The sequence below is a fragment of the Festucalex cinctus genome, chromosome 11, assembly GCF_051991245.1.
Source record: "Festucalex cinctus isolate MCC-2025b chromosome 11, RoL_Fcin_1.0, whole genome shotgun sequence".
NCBI lineage: Eukaryota > Metazoa > Chordata > Actinopteri > Syngnathiformes > Syngnathidae > Festucalex > Festucalex cinctus.
The window spans coordinates 26,890,361-26,911,988 of NC_135421.1; the positions used below are offsets into that span (position 1 = coordinate 26,890,361).

The 21,628-nt window shown below is 38.9% G+C and overlaps 1 protein-coding gene across 4 annotated transcripts; it reads right to left on the bottom strand.

Annotated features, from left to right (window-relative positions):
* Window positions 1-655: 655 nt before the first annotated feature.
* On the bottom strand, window positions 656-21,043 carry LOC144030016 (uncharacterized). Of its 4 annotated transcripts, none has more exons than XM_077535896.1 (11): window positions 20,813-21,043; window positions 13,445-13,542; window positions 12,838-13,258; window positions 12,679-12,770; window positions 12,316-12,433; window positions 9,154-9,246; window positions 8,461-8,487; window positions 7,316-7,330; window positions 4,184-4,300; window positions 3,631-3,690; window positions 656-3,507 (listed from the first exon to the last, which is right to left on the bottom strand). In XM_077535896.1, the coding sequence occupies exons 1-11, from the start codon at window positions 20,877-20,879 to the stop codon at window positions 3,476-3,478; spliced, it is 1,140 nt and encodes a 379-aa protein (XP_077392022.1). In that variant the 5' UTR covers window positions 20,880-21,043; the 3' UTR covers window positions 656-3,475. The 4 variants fall into 4 exon arrangements, with proteins under 4 accessions (XP_077392022.1, XP_077392024.1, XP_077392023.1 ...); XM_077535898.1 differs by lacking the exon at window positions 20,813-21,043 and adding an exon at window positions 19,002-19,302; XM_077535897.1 differs by lacking the exon at window positions 20,813-21,043 and adding an exon at window positions 18,025-18,106.
* Between the last annotated feature and the right edge of the window lie 585 nt (window positions 21,044-21,628).

A 21,628-nucleotide genomic window follows, 5' to 3' on the forward strand; every position in this document is an offset into this window, starting at 1 on the left:
GAATTCAGTGTGGTGATCAATGACTTCTGCCTCATCTTCGTAGTTAGCAGTAGTTGTTTGTGACTGTTACAACAGTGAGATAGTTTGCCTTCTTCATGAAAATGTGGAGTAACGCATTGATTCTCTGGACAGTAACTTTAATCAGACTACTTTGTAGAATAAAGTAACGCGTTAGACTATTAGTTACTTTAGAAAGCAACTTTTTTTGAGTAATGCGTTACCGGCAACACTGCTTATACGGGGAAAGATGATTAGATATTGACAATTTGTAAATCCGGGCACCACTGAACTTCTGTTTGAATTATTTCTGATATGGAAAAAATGAGTGTGTTTGATACACAGCATTAACAATATATATATATATTTTTTTACACTGTAAAACGTAATGTGAATAATCATGCAGGAAATGTATGGCAATGTTTTACATTACCTAATAATTAACTTTGACCCTTTATTGAGCTGTCACCATCAATCAGACAGTATGCAGGTGTCTCTCCAAATACCTGACAAGTCAAACATTTCACATTTCCAACCATTACTTACCGCTTGCCTTTTTTTTTTTTTCAACCTTCCTCCCTGCATTTTATGACTTAACTAACATCTCACAGGTGCTGAAAAAGCAATTGACACACAAACATGAAACAGACAAGCCGACTCCCACCGAAACTGCTTGTTTTAATTCACCTCTTCCAACATTATTTACACAAGTGCTTGATGACAAACATGAAGTATACAGATCCTACATTTAATTAAAAAACAAACACGCTGAATAGTCATAGAAAAGAAATGATATGTCTCAATATTTTTAATGGAAATCAGAGATTTGTGTTCATATAACCTTGTTGCTTCTCCTAATCCAGATGTGCTGATAAGGCAGGACTGGTCCGCTGATGATGTAACAAAGTCAAGCCCAATGTGCTTACATTCTTGGCTGACAGACTTCTATTTAACACATTCACTGCCAGGCCAGCAAAAAATTTGACATTGACGTCTTTTTCCGTCAATGGCAGTGAATGAGTTACTAGTGGCAAGTAGGGATGGGCATAATAACTGATTCATTCATCATGAGGAACTATCAATTAAGGAGTTTGCAGTTTTCTAACTGCTAATAAGATTTGAATGTAGCCTTATGCTATATCTGAGACGAGAGACAGGCACTGTATATAACAGAGGTGTCCAAACTACGGCCCGGGGGCCATTTGCGGCCCGCCATCCTTTTTTTTTTGTTTTTTTTTAGTGGCCCGCGACATATGCTAAAAACGGCATTTGACTCAGTTCAAATGAAATAAAAACAAAAATGTTTGGAGATGGTCAAAGTAAGAAGGGAGGGTGTTGAAAAACACAGGTGCTATTCAAGGTTATTTTAGTTCACTAAAACTAATGAAATAAACTAAAATTCAAAATACAATTTTGTGAACGGATGATCATTCATTGATCATTTCATTATTTCCAACGGTATATTATGAAAATGTATTCAAATTAGCCCATCCCTTGTTATTGCGATTATAATCAAGGCATTTTAAAACAAATCTTTGATGAGACATTCAGCAGCGTCCGGCTCATACATTGTCATGAATTAATATCTGATATCACACATAATTGTGGCCAGACTGTTCGTGACAGCCTCTGTCATGTACGGTATTGCAGCCGTGTGGCGCTTTTTACGACAACACCCTATTGAACCAATAAGCAGCAAGCAAGAATTAAAGGGAACACAGCAACTGTAAGGCAACAGAAAAAAAAAAAAAAAAAAAGGCCTTCAGAAGTTAGTAGTTTGTGCTACAGTATATAATCAATCATTGTCGATGTGGCAATTCTCCACAATAACGATCACTAATACACACGCTATTAAAAAAACAAAAAACAATCAATCTGAGGCACCTCACAACAGACATTGGATCGGATTAAATATATATATAAAAAAAAAAAAAAAGTGATTATGGTAGAAAAAGACAACTGGCTTGAACAGACTAAAGAGTCGTAGGTAGTAGTAGACACTGTACAATGCACTCACTGGCCACAATATTAATTAATTACATCTGCATGTGTAATTTATTTCATTTCAAATAAAGTTAGCAGTATGTCAACCACAATTATTTAATGAGATAAATGACAAAATTTCTCAATTTTTCTGGTGGGAAAATTTGCCCTAAAAGTCAGTCAAAATCCAGTAAAAGAGCGAACGGGATTGCGAAATGTGAAAATGGCTGCGAGTATTGTGACTTGTGAGTGCTCATAAGAGTGCTTCAGGCCCAAACATTAAAGTGAGCATCTCGTTAAAAAAAAGTGGATGTTGAGGAGACATTCGGTGCGTCCGCACACGGGACAAGCCAGACCGGGACAATGAAGGCACTCTAAGAAAAACTCGACTGACAACATCTAGAAGTACAAAACTCACAGTGACACTTGGCCAAAGCCACTAAAACGCTATTATGGACTTTTGAACACCTCTTCAAATACACCTCTACATGAGCAAAAGTATTGGGACGTCATGCGAGGCTGTTAACAACTTCTTTTCTTTTCTTTTGGGGTGGGGATGTTGCCAATAAGTCCACAATCATCAATCGATATTCTGGAAGAGAAAAGGAGCCATTGCCAAACCCGAATCAGTCCTGATACTTTTGCTCATTGCGGAAGGGCCCCGAGGCCAAAAATTTATTTTTTTCCTTCTTTATCATACCTCACCTATTATTGTCACAACTTCCCATTTTCCCTCCACTGACTACTTTGCATTTTATGATTTTTCTTGACATGATCTGATCTTGTTCGTTCATATCAGGAGGGATTCACGCATGCCGATAATCGGGCCAAATTTGATCATTTTTCCTCCCTTTGGAACGATGTGAGCGAAGGCCTGATTTTCGGTGATCTCAGAAAAATTATTTTAAACGATTATCCTGCGATGTAAGGTGTGCTACAAAGTGATTTTTCCACCACAATTTGCCAACAACATATTGAACAAGTTCAACATTTATGATCACAAATTCTTATCTAACTTCTTTTTGTGAGCAGCTTTATTACATAATTATCAATTATTATTCAATTAAGTGAATATTGTGGCTGGTTTGAAATAGTTAAACAACAATAGAATTGACATAAAAAAAAAGACATCAGTCACAGTGTTCTTTTTTTTCTTTTTTTTTTCAATTCCTATAAATGAATGGGCGTGTCCCAATAAAATTATAAAAAGTATTTCGGTCATGAAATCGTATCAAGTTTAGACAAACGAACGTCTGGCCAATTGTCATCTGCAAAAAGTTGCTTTGTCGCTTTCCCCACATGCTGTGCTAACGAAAACACGCGCATACACAATTTGAGACCGTCTTTCGGACGCGCACGCACACATACACAGACAGACACACAGCGCCCCCAATGGGGGCCTCACAGTAATGCAGCTCCACAGTAGAAAAAGCCTAACAGTGAGCTTGCCACTTTGCTCGACTGTGGTTGGTCCAAGTCGGGTCACGTGATCAGCTCAGCTCTGCGAGTTCAGCAGGTTGCTAAGGACTGTTAAAAAAGAAAAAAGAAAGAAAAAAAAAAGACGCTGTTAAAAATAAATAAATAAATAAATACATAAAAATAAATAAATATTGCACAGCTAAATATTGGTTGTGTGGGCGTATGCTGTACCTTGAGGGTCCGACTGAGCCTCGCCTGCGTCGGCTTTGCGCGCGGCCTCGGGGTCTTCTTCTGCAAGAGGCGGACAAAGACGTCACGTGTCACTTTGAAAAACAGTTAGCCAATCAAATCCCTTCTCATCGGGACACATCGAAATAACGTCTTTACAGTGCTTGCAATGACCTCACGTGAACTTGCGTGCTGTCAAAGTCAGGCAGAAATCATGTACGTCCAAATATGGTCAAGCTCATGTTTTTTTTCACAAATCCATACAATTGGTCTTTCCCTATTTTGTCTGTTATTTTATTTGTTTTTTTTTTCTTTTGCGTGTGCATGCTGGTAACTCTTGCTACAGCACCGAATGAACTGTTCAAGTTGACAGTAAATAAACAAAGATGCTGAATTGACAGTATTAAGATGATGGTGATAACACCATTTTTCCCACCTGACTTTGCAGAAAAACATCTTGTTTCACATCATGCTTGGACAAGTTCTTTCAGACTAGCTACTTCAAATGCATGTTACATTATATTTCTATTTATTGCATCAGTCCCGATGTCCGTACCATGCAAATTCTTGAAGCAGAGTTTCTTCTTCTGGTAGGTAAAATATGCGGTGCCTGCTCCCACCACGGCCACACCCACGGCGCACAAAATGGCCGCCAAGGAGCCCGAGCCAGATTCTAAAAGCCACAAACAAATGTATTCAAACAACAATCATGGCAGCCTCCGGTGTCTCTGGGTGTGGTCATTTATGCAGAAGAAAATGACATAAAGAAGAGTAAAAATAGAATATTTGGGTGATATTTTGAAAAATTAAAACGCTAAGTACAGTCGACAACAGGGCAGTTTTTCATTTGAGGGCCGCATACAGAAAAAGTGCCACTTTGAAATTCTTTTTTTTTTTTTTTTTACTTTAATTTATTAACTACACTAAAATCAATGAATGAAGCAAGCAATTATTTACATTCTCTAGTCATTTTTGAAAAAAAAAACTGCTTGCCAGCCAATCCAGGGTATTTATTTAATATTTTTAATATATTTAATTAACATGTGTAAAAGTGCATTATACATGAATGCAATTTAATTAATATAATAAATCAAAACTAATTTTAATTCTATATATTTTAAATTATATTTCATACACAATTTTAATATTTTTTTTATATTTACATGTTAAATAATTTAATTATTTCTAATAATATTAATTTTGTTATTTATAATAATAAAAAATAACACCAATCCAAAATAAAGCTATGGAATTTATTTAAAAAAAATTAAATTAAATGAAGTCCGTTTGAAAACAGCTGCAGTGCAGTAATTGCACAATGTCTGCAATTCATTTTTTGTCTTTCATATTTAACGGTGTCTGTCTTGTATGGCCACATACCACGCTGATTACTATAGTTTATTAGACGTTAAGTTAATGTGTTTGAATTCCATGTGTGTCTGTGAGTTTCAGGTGGACGAGAAAATCTCAATGAAAATGTTTCCCGTGTTAGTCGGCGTGTGAGAGAGAGAACATGATGAATGTACTTATTATCGCTCTTATGCTGTAATTATCACCCATAAAAACATTGACAGTGGCGACATAGCTCAGTCTGCAGCTGCGACCTGGTTACCATGGCAACACTGATCTGAATAATTTTCATGCCTAGTCACACACAGTGTATATCCAACGCGCTTGCCTGACTCAATATTAAACCTGCATAATTTGACTTATTGTTGAATTTTTTTTATTTTTTTTTGCCCCGCCCCATTAAACGGCAGGATGTTGTTGCGCCATAGTAACACAATGAAGGCGGGGAAAGGATGTCTGGGTGGAAAGAGGGGAAGTGAGGGAATGAAAGAAAGGAATAAAGGCGGCCATTTAAAAACAGTTTGACACGATGAGTCAGAAAAGAAATTAAGTCAAATATGCACGTGGGGGTGTGATGAGTCACGACACGCACGCACAGGTGACGCATCGTGATGTCTGATACAGAGCGAAACTGTGATTCTGAAGTTGGCGGTGTACCTAATATTGTGGCCTATTTAGAGCAGCCATTTTCAAAGCTTTTTTTGCAAAACACGACGCACTATACACGTCAACAATGCATGAAAGGGACTCGTACCGTTTGGGAGGAAATGTTTGGATTGCTCAATAAATAAATACATAAATACAAAAATAAATAAATAAAATTGGAGCATTTGTAAATACTGTAATCACATTTTTAAAAAGTACAAATGTTTGTGTCATTATCTGCATTTGTCATCATCATTGTTGGGATGCTTCAGCATTCCCACATTTGTTATTGTGATTTTTATTCTCCACACTTTTTTTTGCCGCGTAACAACTCCCACATAATACTTCCAATTTACATTGTTCAAATTTCAACTAGTTTTAAAAATTCACGCCTCATATATCGTATGATTCCACATTACTTACAGTATTTGCACAATTTAACATTTAAGATCAACTTTTCCCCATTCATTGTCAATGGGACAGTCATTGAACTTTTTCCAAGTATCACTTTCCACGCCCACTTCTATACATATAACGTATCATTACAAGGTGTCTGATACTGGCAGAGTTGGTAAAGCGCATTGTCCAGTAACCAGGAGGTTATAATTTCATAATTTATCTTTCAATTTACTTCATGAGCATTTCACATGCATTCAAATCTTAACATTCAGCTATTAGCATTCAGCTTTCAACATTCCCACGCAATTTCTCCAGAAATTGCACTTAGTCTAGTTACAATAAATACTTATATGAAAAACACCTCTTGGCCGTAAAAATGAAACAAATATATGGAAAAAAACAAAGTACAGAGGTGACTGAGTGCGCCTTTTGTGTCACGTGAAATCATATTCTTGCGCTACTGCGCAAACGCAAAGTTGTTCATTTAGCGACGTTCGTAGCATCGAAAATGTCAACAGAGGACTTCGTGTGCATACGTGAACGTTACTGTAAGTCACGTGGGTGTCAGTTGCGCACTTTCAAATTGTTGCCAAAACAAATCCAAAACATTTCCGCTTCGGATGAGGAATGCTAATGCTAATGCTAGCAACAAATTACAGTGAACTAATTACAAATACTACATGGACCGCCAATATTTTGTTTCTTTCTGTAACAAGGTGACTAACAAGTCACATGACGGCGACAAAGCACGGGCTCGTAGGAAAATAGGAATAATTGCTGTCAAGGAAGTTATGCTAAAGCGGCGCATAACGACCGTTTTACAGTAATTGCTTTAGGTCGGTTGGACTTTCTGTGCTGATCGTTCGAAGAACGAGACAAAGGCACATACTGTACAGCAAAACAATGAGGATTATTATCAGGACTGCCCGGATTTCTTCTCATCTTTCAAGTGAGTGAGACGAGCTAATGTCGCTGGTAGCAGAATGGTTTACGCTAGCTCTGGTGTTCTGTGCTTGCTGCAACATGTTGGAGGGAAAGCGTTGGCTTGAAGCGCTTCGACGATAAGCGAAAGTCTGTGTTGCACAATTGGCACACAGTAAATTCATCCATTTGTGAACAGCCTGTTGATTTATCATTGAAATGATGTATTAAAGGGTGTTATTGTTGGACTATAATTATGAGAAGCCCATTTGGGGAAATTGTTTAACGCTGTTGTCATGCAGTTTAAAAAAAAAAAAAAAAAAAAAGGAAATACACAGGTGGTTGGTTGTGTTCACACACACGCAAAACTCACCTTCATTATCAGCGTCTGATGGAAAAAAAATGAAAAGAGATCAAATTCTTGTTTACACTAGTGTAGCAGTGATTTTAAAATGTTGCTTAAAATCTTGGCTGTGGCCAATATGGATTTTTACAATGTTTTTTTTTTTTTTTTTTTTTAAAAAGGACAAACTTGTCTATGCAGTGTTGCCTTGACTTACAATTCATTTTTTTTCTGTGACCATGCTCAAAACTGTTTAGACTGTATTTTGGGCTTGGGTCATGGGGTCATTGTGTTATAATCTCGATGTTATCAGTTGCTATGCAGTGCCAGTTACTATGGCCCTTATGATGATAATGTTTGTTTCTGCATTAGCCACTCTTCATTTGTCTAGTGTTATGCAGTTACTATGTCCCTTATGATGATATGTCAGTTGCAATGCAGTTGCTATGTCCTTTATAATGCCTGATGATGTATTAACCACTCTTAGCTTGTCTAGTCTGATGGAGATGATGAAGTTCTCAGTTGCTATGTCCCTCTTAATTTGTCTAGTTTTATACAGTTACTATGTCCCTGATGATGACGTTGGTTGCTATGTTCCTTATGATGTTCTCAGTTGATATGCAGTTACTATGCCCCGTATGATGATGTATTAGCCACTTAGTCTGATACAGTTACTATGTCCCTTATGATGAGAATGTTCGATGAGGTATTACCCACTCTTAATTTGTCTTGTCATATACAGTTACTATGTCCCTTATGATGATGGTCTCAGCTGATATGCAGTTAGAATAGAATTGTGAATTACTGAATGACACTTTTGTAAGTATGTCGAGGTCCCTTAGCCGAGGTTTCTCTCAGCACGTTGAGGTTTCTTCCATGCAAGCATGTGGTCCATCAAGGTTTCTCCATCAGATGTTTTGTTTGAGGCCATCTGAATTCAGCCCCGTTCTCTGTTGTTACTTTGTATTTTTTTTTTTGTATATAAAGACTCTCTGTTTCTTGTCTGTGTTTGGGTGCCTGCAACTAAAAAAGTAAAGATGGCTTGTAGCTTTAAAAAAACAAAAAACAAAAAAAAACACTCGGGTCACTCGTAAGTCAAGGTGCCACTCAACATAAATCTAATGATGACCCAATGATTTTGTTTGTTCACTGCATACGAACGGGGGACCGCTTACCTTCTGCTGTGGCCTCGGCAACATGTGCTACGGAGAAGGGAAAAAAAAAAAAAAAAGATGTTAAGGTCAGTTAAAGTCTAAAAATTCAAGCGCTTGTTGTGTCCTTTGCGTGTGCATGTGTCGTCATGACTGCCTTCGTACCAGCTTCAACTTGTCCCACAAAGCCACTAATGACAGAGTGAGGGTGCTTTCCACTCGATGACAATGATTAAACTGACCTGGATGACTCAGCTTTCAGGTGGAGAATAAAAGGTCTTTAAGGAGAGGGAAAAAAAAAAACAAAACTTCTTGTTCCCACATTATTGTGAAAATTGGAAAGTAAAAGCACTGCGTGGGAAGTATTAGTAAGATGTGTTAAATCACACTGTAATGCCCTGAGGACCTTTTGGGTGCAAGTATAACTTTCAAGTTTCAGGTAAAGCATGCATATTTTATGAATAAAAAAAACTTTGGATTCATTTGTGATCCTTCATATAGGTTAACTAAAATAAACTGACTTGAGGTGGCCCAGAACTTGGAACAAATATGTATATACATTAGGTGTGCGCATCTCTCCACAAAAGACAACTTGATACGGCTTTTGATCGAGCAACAATGAGAAAGATACGCAAGGTCGATCGATTTGATTCAGTTCGACGATTCAATTCAAGATGATGTGAATCAGTTTGAGAGTGTATGATGCATGCTACTAACCCACTGATCCAGCACTGTTGCTCCTCCCCGAGTGGGCTGGCGTGTCCCGCGCATCACCTTGTGACAGAGCGTCTTCCAAGTTAAAGCCTCCATCTGACAAAACACACACAAACCGGTGAGCCAAAGGCGAAATGAATCCCTGCAGGTCACTTTTCATCCATCTCCACCCAAGTGGGATATTGTCCAGATGTTCCTCCCCCCCCCCCGACCCCGGCAAGATGAAGGAGTCTCTTCCCACCGTCACCGTAGCAACCTCACCCGTCTATCATCATGTCATTCCCCCCACGGCTATAAGTAAAAAGCCTCGCAGGGCTGTGCTCAATAACGGGCCCGTAATAATAATAATAACGGCGAAGGGCGTTGACTGCGATCGTGTGAACTGGTGATGACGGGCGTTTTAGGATATCATCACACAGCAACAATACATTAGAGCCTCGCACTGTGCGCTCTTTGGGGAAAACCCTGGAAAGATTTATACGGCACGTTCAGTGTAAGGCAGGGCAGGTCAAGGTAGCATCGGTATATTATTTACAGTTTGTGGTGATTTAGTTTCGGTTTCAGGCGGTGAATCCTGATTATAAATCAGGCTTGGGTGAAAAACAACTTTCTTTTTGGATGAGGGTTAAGCCAGATAACCGCAATGTCATCAGTTCATGTCCAACCAGTAATAAACAGTAAGAGTTTGCAAACATACATCGAAAAACAATTATGGCAAAAATGTCATTTGAGGTGCAGAATTTGGAAACATTGACGCATAGAAAAAAAAAAAAAGTGTCACTCTAGGGCAAGGTACATTTCTATATGACAGAATAAAAACCTATATGAATAAATCAGAGTGACAAATACAGGATCATAGCAACTGACATCACAATGACCCAACCTATAGGACAAAATAAGAGTGATAAAATATAGGACCATTAGACCTGCATAATAACTGAAAACATTGTGACAAGTGACAAATACAGGACCATAGCAACTGCATAGCAACTGACAACATTAACAGTATCGTGACACGACACAAATACAGTGTGGTAGCAACTGCAGGGTAACTGCCATCATCATGACAAGGGACAAATACCGGACCATAGTAACTGCATAGCAACTGACAAAATTAACATTATCGTGACATGTCACAAATACAGTGCGGTAGCAACTGCATGGTAACTGACAACATCATCGTGACAAGGGACAAATACAGGATACATTGTAACTGCATAGCAACTGACAACATTAACATTACAGTGACAAGACAAATACAGTGCAGTAGCAACTGCATGGTAACTGACAACATTATCGTGACATGGGACAAATACATGACCCCAGCAAATGCATAGCAACTGACAACATTAACATTACCGTGACAAGACACACATACAGTGCGGTAGCTACTGCATAGAAACTGACAACATCGTGACAAGGGACAAATGCACTACCATAGCAACTGCAACAACACAATTACACAATGAGCCAATCAACAACAACAACAACAAAATAGGCCTTTAGTTGTTGAGTTTGTATTTAAAAAAAAACATTTTTTTAAATATATAAAAATATATTAAAAAAATAATAATTGCAAATGATCCATAAATGGAAGGTCAAGCAGCATCGGGACTCTGTTGGACCTTCAAGGCTCCACCGTATTGTTATTCAGAACTGGCAAAAAAATGAGACTATCCAATCAGGGAGGACAGTGCTAATATTTAACAGATGAATAATGACTGAAGTGGGAACAAGGCGTGGAATAAAAAAAAAAATTAAAAAAAATAGTGAATTAAAAATGGACCAAAAAACAAAACCAGACGTGTTGAGACAAACGAAGGGCGATACCTCCACAGGCAATTTGCAACATAAGCACTCTTAATTCAAGGTGAATGATACCCACAAGCCACCCATCTCATAACCTGTCAACGTAATTTGTGTTGAAAAGAGAACCTCCCAAAATTATGTTTCATATTAATGTACTGAGAAAACAGGGCGTCGGCGCCCAATATGAAACAGGAGATCGCATGAGAACCGAACATGTTTCAAAATGAATGATTACGCAACATTTTTGACTTATTCCATGGATATTGACGGGCTCACGTTACAGCATGACGCACTGGCCAAAATGCAGTGCTTATTCAGAAAGAAGAACTTACACGCAAGAAACACAAATGTTATTTTTCATTACCTTTAAGCTATCATATAGTTGGTGGTCAAAGGGTGATATCGAGTTTGGAATGTCTGCCTCAAAGTTCGGAGGTTCTGGTTTCAAATCTGGGCTGCGGCCTTCCTGTGTAAGAGTTTGTATGTTCTCTCCGTTAAGCAGTCTGGCTTCCTCCCACATTCCAAAACATGCATGCTGGATTCACTGAAGACTAGAAGTCGTCCACAGAGGTGAAGCTTTCTTGTTTTCATGTTTTCCATAATCTTGTTCTTGCATTGTACACTACACTGGTCATAATTTCAGTAAGATACTTTTTATTTCGCTTTTAAATGTCTTTAACTCTTTTGTTTGATTTTAATTATGTGACGTACATTGAGTTACCTTGCTAGAAAATCCTACTAGTTAGTACAAAACATTATTACAGTACGTACCAATATGTGTAACTGCCAATGTGAAATAAACATTTTTGACTGACAATGCCGGAGCGTATTAGCAAATACGTTTAAACGTATTTAAATCCATGTTGTGCTTGCAGGTGACAAAATGCCTGTGGTATTATGGGAACAAATGCAAAGTTTTTAGCATTAAATGTATTATTAGCAAGTACATTTGAACATATATGTGCGAATTAGGGGTGTTAAAAAAAAAAAAAGAAAAAAAAAAAAGAATCGATAATACATTTTCCTACAAATCTTACAGTGTATATGTACAAGTTTACTGATTAGTATTTTTCTAAATTTGAGTAAAAAAATTGCAACAAACGACTTATAAATTTGTATCAGGATTAATCGGTATCGAATCGAATCGTGACCTATGAATCGTGATACAAATCAAATCGTCATGTACTCGGCAATTCACACCCCTAGTGCAAATATATTTGAATGTAATTAAATACGTTTGAATGTACTTGCAAGTATGTTTAAACTTGAGAAATATTGACTCCACACTGGCAGTTCCACTCTTGGGTAATTCTACAAATCTATACACACATCCTAAACAATACGGTGCATCCTCACCTGAAGGGTCCTGAGCCTTTATTTCGGTGCCAACGTCCGCCTCCTCACCCGCATGAGCTGACTCGTCATGTGGCACAGCTGCATCCGCTCCTGCTGTGCCTTCATCTTCGGAGCCACGCTGTGAAAATGTTTGATTTCATATCGCGACTCTTGGACTTCAGACAAATCCTCATACACCAGAAATGCAGTCAAAGCACAAGTGGCGCTTACTTTGGTGACATAAAACGCAGCTGACAAAGAAGATGTGCACATTCGGAAAATAACATTTTCACATCTCGGGTTTAGTTCCTCTGTAAAATGCAGCTTATAATTTGTATTGTATTGTAATTTCCAGAAAGCCTTCCAATACTTCCAATAACTGACCTCTTCGTGTGCTTGGGATGCATCATCGCTGGCGCTAGGTTGTTCATCTACGTCGGGAATGTCTTGTGCGGATTCTGGATCTTCTGGACCAGCTGCAGCGGCAGACAGGAGATGTTTCAAAACATCGCCATCATGTGGAGTTTGAACATTTCTTATTACCTGGGATCGATGGAGCTGCTTCTGAATCAGGAGCCTCCGGTTCTGCTTCTCCTTCTGCTGTAGTCTCTGGTTCTGGTTCTGGTTCTGGTTCTGCTGCATCTTCTGGTTCTGGTTCTGCTGCATCTTCTGGTTCTGCTGCATCTTCTGGTTCTGGTTCAGGTGCTGGTTCTACTACAGCCTCTGGTTCTGGTTCATCTGTAGCTTCTTGGTCTCCTTCTGGAGATGCATCTTCTTCTTCTTCTTCTCCGACTGGAACTGCCACTGCTTCCTCTTCACTTGTACCTTCTGGTTCTTCTTCTCCAGTAGCGTCCGGTTGCGAGTCATCTTCTGCAGGATCCTCCGGTTCTGCTTCCCCTGCAGCTGGAGTCACTTCATGGGATCCTGCTTCAGTGGGCTCGGGTTCATTTGCAGGTAATATTTCCTGTATTTAACAGAGGACCAAAATCTCACTACCTTGAGTAATCAATGGTATAATTGATAGGTTAATCAATTCTATAAATATTCATTAGTGGCATGCCGAAATAAAATATTGTAACATAATGTTATATTTTTAGGGGTTCAGGAAGATAGTGGTCTTCAGTTTTAGAATGAACCAACATGTCCTCACCTCTACTCCAGCTTCAGCAGCCTCCAAGTCCGCATGCTCGACAATTTCGGGCTCCAAGGTTGAATGGACGGCAGCCTCCTCTGTTGGTGACACGTCATCTAAAATAATAATAATAATAATAATAATGTCCACTGTGTTGAGAGGAAAACAACAGGGGGCAGAAAATTTAATTTGTTTAAAAATAGAAGTGCCTACATGTACATAAAGTGTGAAATCTAAAATTACTGTAATTGGTTGGTACAATAAACAATGTTTTATGATGACACTTTGATCCTGAAAGGAAAAATAGTCATTGTTTTCAATAAGCCACAGGATTTGTATAACCGTTACATTAGTTGTCCATCTGTTTCTTCAAACTTTTGCCCGAAAGGTAAAAACGGTTTCATCACATATTCCAACATGCACAACCTCCCTGACACACACCGACAACGCCACCCTGTACTAATGTGTTCCTGCTGCAGCCACAATAGGATGACATCAATCATATCCAACCAGCCTCTGCAGCCCCCCCAAAAAAGCCTGCATCCACTCTGGCATTGCGAGTGTGCGCTAATGAGAAAATAAGAAGAGCCCGTCTTTGTTTGGCGTGCGCCTGTGCGTCTTTGAGACGGCGCTGTGACATTCCGCTGATGCGTGCGAGGAGCCGAGACGGCAAAGCGAGCAGCTTGATGGGCGGGAACGTTGGGACTGTTTTATTTTTTGTGTGTGTGTGTGTGTGTGTGTGTAAACGAAGGAGGTGACATTAGCCAAGAGGCGACATTGCTGTTGGGAAAGGTTGACTTGTACTTAATCTTATGACAAAAGCATGCACGTTATCTTAAAGACTTTTAATAGTGTAAACGTGATTAGTTTGTGTACATTGACTGGCGACCAGTCCAGGGTGTAGCTCACTCGGCAAGAGGACAAACAAGCACGATATAAAACAAATGAATACATTGACTAGTGATGTGTCGGTCACGAACGAATCGACTCTTTTGAACGGCTCTTCAACGTGAACGATGAGAACCGAGTCTTTATCGTGAGCCGTTCATCTCCATCTTGAATGTTATTTCTTTGAAATGCTAAATAAAATAAATAAATAAATAAATAAAATAAAATAAAAATAAAAGAGCCAGTATTTTGAACGGCTCTTTTACGTGAACGGCTCCTGAATGAACGGCTCCCCTGAAAGAGCCAAAAGTCCCATCACTAACATTGACTGAATATGATGATTTCATGTAACTCTTTTACCGCCACACGTTATTATTATCATCGATTTCCAGCATTTTAACTCATCTGTCAATGCATATTGACAGGCATGTGTCAAGACACACAGAATATTGTGTTTTTAATACATATACAAGGTGGGTACCACATGAAAGATCACATTTCATTCTTTCATTAGAAAAGAAAAATGTTTCTACCTTATTTCTTTCTTTAGTAATCACCATTTGAAAAAAAAAAAAAGGTAATTTGAGTGTCATTGAGCGAAAATTGAAAAGATGAGAAAACAAGCGTTTCGTGAAAAGATACATTTTCTCCACAACAGTGACTTTGACACGAATATTTTTTGTGAATTAGATTTAATGTGACAAAGGCTTCGATCTTGCACGTCATCCTTGAAAACGTTCTACTTGTATTTCATCAGATTCCGTCATGTTTCATTGTAATTTCATACACCGGCAGCCCATTGAAAAGAGATACGATGCTGCCAACTGCTGGCCATAGTTAGTGGGTGTTTTTGATTCCACAACCCATTGACCAGGCAGCGCTGCACTTGTTGCACTGCCCTCGTTATTAAACGTTTTTGGCGGCCAAAGAGTTAAGTGCCACTACTGTCGTGGAAAACGATTCCTCATCTTCTCTTCATTATATATGCAGGCTCGGTAACAGAACATCTCTGTTTGCCAAGTGTATCAGTTGAAGCTCGAAGGTTAGCGTGTCGCCTCGTAAATCCTCAGAACGAGACAACTGGGCACGCTCAGAGCGCAAACACACCGGCAAAGATTAAAAATAATAATTATAATAAAGCTATGCATAAACAAACCTACAGTACTTAACATGCACAAACACATATCAGCGGCATGTTAAAAAAAAAAAAAAAAAAAAAACACCCGCACACCAACAGCCGAAAAGCACACCTGCATGCATGCTGAGTAAATGTGATAAGAAGGACGTTGTTGGTTGTTTTTCCGTACCTCGCGGCGCCGAGCCGAATGTAAACACAAGCGCTCAATCATTTATTTGAGGAGTCATGAGGCGGCAGACGTGTACGAGCTTGTAACGGAACTTTACCAGAACAGGCTGCTACATGTCAGCAGACAAAGTCTTTTGTCTTTTGACGAGGTGAAGCAGCATGCGGCTCATGCCAAAGGTTATTCTCGCGCCTGTGTTGAGTAACTGTAAACAATTATGTTTTAGTGGCAGCAGATGTCGCATTAGTCGATGAACTACAAAGACAACTGATTCAATATCGCCATAAGGTGCCTTTGGGGATTTTCCATTGAAGTTTTTAAATATAAATTAACTGCAAGCAGACAATGTACATGCAAACAGTAAAAAAATGTGAGCTTGCTGACAGGGTGCATATTTTTTGACAAATGTCCACCCTGTCAGCAAACTGACTTTACAAAATGATTTAGTTAGCAAGCTGACCTTATACCTTTTAACAAATATATTTCACATTTATGAAAGGCTGTTTTATCAATGGATATTTCTTTATGACAGAGTGGACATGTTAAATTTGACAACATCTAATTATACACATAATGTGATGAAATATCAGTGAAATATTTTCACTGAAACTATCCACTGTTTTTCCAGCAAACTGTGTGAACTTGCTGACAGGGTGGACATTTTGAAAAAATGTCCACCCTGTCAGCACACTGACTTTGCAAGCAACAGGTTTCAGTTAGCAAGTTGACTGTACAGTATACCGTTTAATAAATATATATGAATTGATATACCTATGACAGGGTGGACGTGTTGCATTTGACAACATCCACACACATGATATGATGGAAATGAGAGAATATGAGTGAAATATTTACACTAACTATCTATTGTTTTTGACACCTTTAACGAAATACTGGTGCTAAAGGCAACATTGTGGGGCTTCTTTTGAGGGGGAGTTAGCCCATAATGACAGGGTGGACAGCAAATTCATGGAAACGTGCAATATGTTCAATATGATCATAAAATTTGAATATAATTGATTAAAAAAAAAAAAGACATATCAAATGGTTTGTTGTGGTCAATAAAAACATGCGGAAAAAATATATTTCTATCATTTCACTGGCGGGACATAAAGTCATTTGTATCAAATAGCAAAAATATATATAAAATGGGAAAACACAGTTCCCTCGTAGAAAGAAGGGGGAAAAAAGCATTCTGCTTTTAGTGGCACTTTAGACAACATTGTTTTCCCATTTATCACTTCCTTTGCTAACTACCTTTACGCATTAAAAAAAAGAAAAAAAAGAAAAAAGGGAGGGGTACCATTAACACCCCTACCTTCCTCTCAACGCTGCCAATATATACACAAAAGTATAGCCTTACGGGGAATGTTGTTAACATGTTCTACTTCACTTGAAGGGTGATTCTGTTTTGCATCTAAAAAGGTTCTCACTGCTTCTTTTTCTTTCCTTTTGTCTCTCTGGTTGTTTCCTCGCCACGTCTCTCCCTGGAGGCTTCTGACTCATCTGCGTCTCCGCGTGGTCGCACGCGATCCTCCGAGTCCAAACCACATGCTAATGTCAAACCGTAGCCAACAAACCCCCGGACAGCGGACGCTAACCATCGACTCGGAACAGTGAGGTGAAGCCTAACTTGAGGAACAAATGGCAATGTTAATAATATACGGAAAAATACATCTCTGCATGTTGATATTTTGGATTAAAATATTAAGAATAGTACGGAAATGTGGAACTGACACGATTGTATTTAAACACGTTCGAAGGTACTCACAAATATGTTCGAATGTACTTGTCGGCTAAATGCTAACATAGCATACTAGTACATTCTACTCGGTCAATAAGCACCAGACCAAAACAATTTGTTGACCTTAAACATGGTGGCCTCAGGCGTGTCCAGACAGGTGCCTGATGTCAAGGGTAAACTATCTATATGACATACACTAAGAATCAGCGTCTGTAATTTCAGCTAGCAGGCTAGTTTCATTCATTCAAACTTTGCCCATAGGAAATAATCCCTTAGTTAAACTGTCACCATGGAAAGTCAACGTTAAACATTTCTTGACAGTAATGCGTCTAAACATGACATTCTGATTAAATCTTACATTTGTGGAATATGAGTTAATGCAGCAAATTCCAGCCGTTTTTAATCCATCTCAGAGGGCAGCCATTTTGCCACCTCTTGTCGACTGAATATGACATCACAGTTGCTCAAGGCTCAGACAACGACCAATCAGAGCTCACCTGTTTTCTGAAGCTGAGCTGTGATTGGTTGTTACCTTAGACAAGTGCAACTGTGATGTCATTTTCACTCGACAGCAAGTGGCAAAATGGCCGCGGTCTGATATTGATAAAAACTGCTTAACTCGTACTCCATTAACACAATTTTAACCAAAATACCGTATTTACCTGTAACTAGTGGGTCTGAGTCTCCGGTTCGAGTCCAGGCTCGGCCCTTCCTGTGTGGAGTTTGCATGTTCTCCCCGTGCCCGCGTGGGTCTTCTCCGGGTACTCCGGTCTCCTCCCACATTCCAAAGACATGCATGGCAGGTTAATTGGGCGCTCCGAATTGTGTGAGTGTGGATGGTTGTTCGTCTCTGTGTGCCCTGCGATTGGTTGGCAACCAGTCCAGGGTGTCCCCCCGCCTACTGGTCTGACTTCCCCTGTAACTGGACACCCATTTTCATAAATCTCAAGGGAACAGTCACTTTTTTTCAATACCGCCCTCTGTTGTTGGCTGAAATTGACGTCAAAGTGTCCTCGGGCTTACATTTAAAATGTCACGGTTTGCTCGTTTCCTGGTTCGGTCACATGTTGTTTGTAATGAAGCAAAAAATAAAAATAAAAAATAAGTAAGATTTGATTTGAACATTTTCATAAAAGTGTAAAAAAAATAAAAAAATAAAAAAAAAAGTGATGGTCTTACTTTCCTTTCATACACAGTAAAAGTGAAACCAAGATCAGATGATTTGGAAAAAATAATAATAATTGTGATGATTTATTTTGCCATTACACTTAGCCCTACCCAGAACATTCCAACTGTGAGGCAGCCATGCTAATTACTAGCTTACCACCACCACGCTGGCAAACTATAGACGACTACATCAGTGCCAACTTTCTTGATGGCTCACCTGCAAATGGTGTTTGTACTTGAACCAGAAACCGAACCTTTCTCTGAGTAATATCACACCTCAATGTGTGTTGATATGCGTGAGCTGTCAGCCGATACGACCGCACACAGTGATGTGTCAGGTATTTCTCTCTATTGTTGTGTTTTGTGGGACACAAAGTGCAGTTTTCCGCAATCACGTACATGGTCGGACACCAGAGGGCAGTTGAATGTGTCAACATACGCACACCTGCCACACGTTATTATACATACAAACCTTCATCTAGCGCTGGGGAACCTTCCATTTCACTTTTAAGACGACATGTTCTGTACATTGTCCATAAATTAAAAAAAAAAACATAAATAACGCACGCGCATATGCTAAGGACCCCGAGGGGAGAGGAAGTGAAGTTGTCGGGTATTTCCTCCAGCTTGATGTCTGCTCTGATTACATAGACACTCCCTGCGCATGCGTCACGTTTATATCTTTAACATAGTGCATACAGGCTAACTAAGCAAGCACTTCTCTGGTTCCAGTGTCAACACACGTTAGCCGTTAAGAAAATGGTGTGAGGGGGGGATACAAATGAGCATGTGCGCGTCTGGTTGTCTGTCGGTTTTAAAGCCAAAAGGGAACCGGTAGAGCCGCATTGCCAAACATCTCATTCGTCTATCAAAGCCCAACCACATAAAAAAAAAAAAAAAAAAAAAAAAGAAGCTTGCTATCACTTTCATTGGCCACTTCATTAGGTACACATGCTAAACTAGAGGGCGCCAGAGGATCTTGAGGAGAGATTCAACCGCTTTAGATTTTATTTTGGCACAACTAATTTTTGGAAAATTAAATAAACTTTTTTTTTTTTGTAATGGCTTGTATACTAGTAAGGTGTATGCTACCCATCAATTGTGAAATTAAACAAGTAAATCTTTTATCTGCCTGTCTGTCTCTGAGCAAGCAGTTCTTACTAAATTGCGACGTTCCAATTCAGCAAATTTACCAAATGTCAAGTCCATGACTTGGCGAAGATCCAGAGCCACTTTCAAGTAACAGTCTGAAATCTGAAAAGTGTACTTTTTGATGAGCAATATAAAACACTTGGGAGCTGTTTTAATATATGAAAAAAATGGAAAGTTTCCTTTAATTTTTAAGTTCCAACTGCAAATCTAGAAAAAATACTTTTTAACGAAGGTTAGCGTTTAAAGGATTCACATATTGTAAATATTTTCATGAGCCGAATTCTAAGTTTATCTTTAAATGTGGAAATAAAGTGTGGTTGATAATTCACACATTTTTACAACAATATTATGCTTACCTTTACCTAGAAACATCTCTCGGTACAAGCCACTGCAGTTACAGGTAAACCACTTTACAATACGTGTACAAACATACACGTTAATGATTGTTTGACAGTGTATATGAAACTGTTTGTAAAGGCCGACTTGATTGACACACCTGTATTGGATCTGATTTTATTGTCTGGGTGTAACCTAATGAAGTGGTCAGTGGGTTTGTATGCAAATTACAAAGAAATGGAATACAGTACAGAATGACTCAGTGAACGCCTGGCAAAAGGGATCGCCATGGAGATTGAGAAAATGCTGAATTTAGTGATGCCATTAGGCTCCAGATTTCAATCTATTCAGCTACATATGTTAAGGTTACATTTGCAAATATGTCACATTAACTTTGGACCCCTGAAAAATGTAACATAAAGTAGCTAAAATTCCTTCATGGTTAATTCAGTTTTTGCATAATAAATCCTATTCGAATCATCTGAAAGACTTCAATTTCAATCACATGGTTTCAGCTCAAATCCATTGGGGTGGCAAAATTACAGAATAACAAAAATTATGCATGCACCTGTCCGAATGCTTCTGGAAAGAATTAAGGAAATGACAGTGGGGTCAACACAGCCCCTTGATGGTTTACCCATTTATTCATTATCGTTATTATTAATCGAGCTTGTTAACAGTCTACATCCACACACAAACACTGCAATGGAGAGTGAGGTCAGATAGATAGATAGATAGATAGATAGATAGATAGATAATTTCAAAATCTTTTCTTTTTTTCAAAATCATGCATACCTTGTGTGTTAACACGTCCAGCCAACAAACCTCCAAAGAGCAGCAGGATCCACAGGTATGACATCATTGAAACGCGGCGCTCAACGGTTCGAATGGACCGGATTATGGTGGATCTTGGATAATGAAAGTGGAAAGCTTCAGAAGGGTGTGCGGTTGTGTGCGTGTGCTGGCAGCCGTGTCCAAGGTGCTGCGATGGGGTTCTTCCTCGCCTTTCTGCTTCTTTTGTCTCGATTGGAAGAGGGAAGGTTCCGGGCTTTATTAGGGTGGGCGGGGCTTCTTTTTTCTTTTCCCATCTCAAAATCAGACACACCGGGGAAGCAGACAAGGAACGAGCGCAGCCGGCTTCCCCCCCTCATTTAATATTTTCTAATTTAAAGACCCCTGGCCGTCAGGTCGCCCCCAAACTACACATTTAATAGTGTCTATGTCACATACCTTAACCGACTCTAAATGGAAACACCATTTGTTTGTGATGCGTTACAAACTACAACGGTCCTCAGTTTACGTCAGGGTTCCGCTCCTATAACTCAATATTTTACTTAAATCGAAACACGTCACCAGTACAGTAGTCAGGTCAGAATCACGTGTCTCTGGGTCATAAATTATTTTAACATTTTGGGGTTAACTGAGCGTTGGTCAGTGGAGCGAAGAAAAAAAAAAAAAAAAAAAAAGAGTAGGCCTACATACCGTATTATATAAATGGCAGTCATGCTTTTTTTGTAATAATGGTTTAAAAAAAAAAAATCGAATATTCTAACAATATCTCACACTGTAGCACTGTTTCTTCTTCATAATCTGATTTGTGACCTCCAACGT

Bases quoted from the DNA above. Each gene is read 5' to 3' on its own strand.
- LOC144030016 (XM_077535896.1), bottom strand. From the start codon at position 20,879: ATGATGTCATACCTGTGGATCCTGCTGCTCTTTGGAGGTTTGTTGGCT. The intron at 13,543-20,812 runs GTATGCATGATT...TTATTATTTTAG, and splicing joins TGGACGTGTTAACACACAAG to ATGACGTGTCACCAACAGAG. The intron at 12,771-12,837 runs GTAATAAGAAAT...CTGCCGCTGCAG, and splicing joins AGCAGCTCCATCGATCCCAG to CTGGTCCAGAAGATCCAGAA.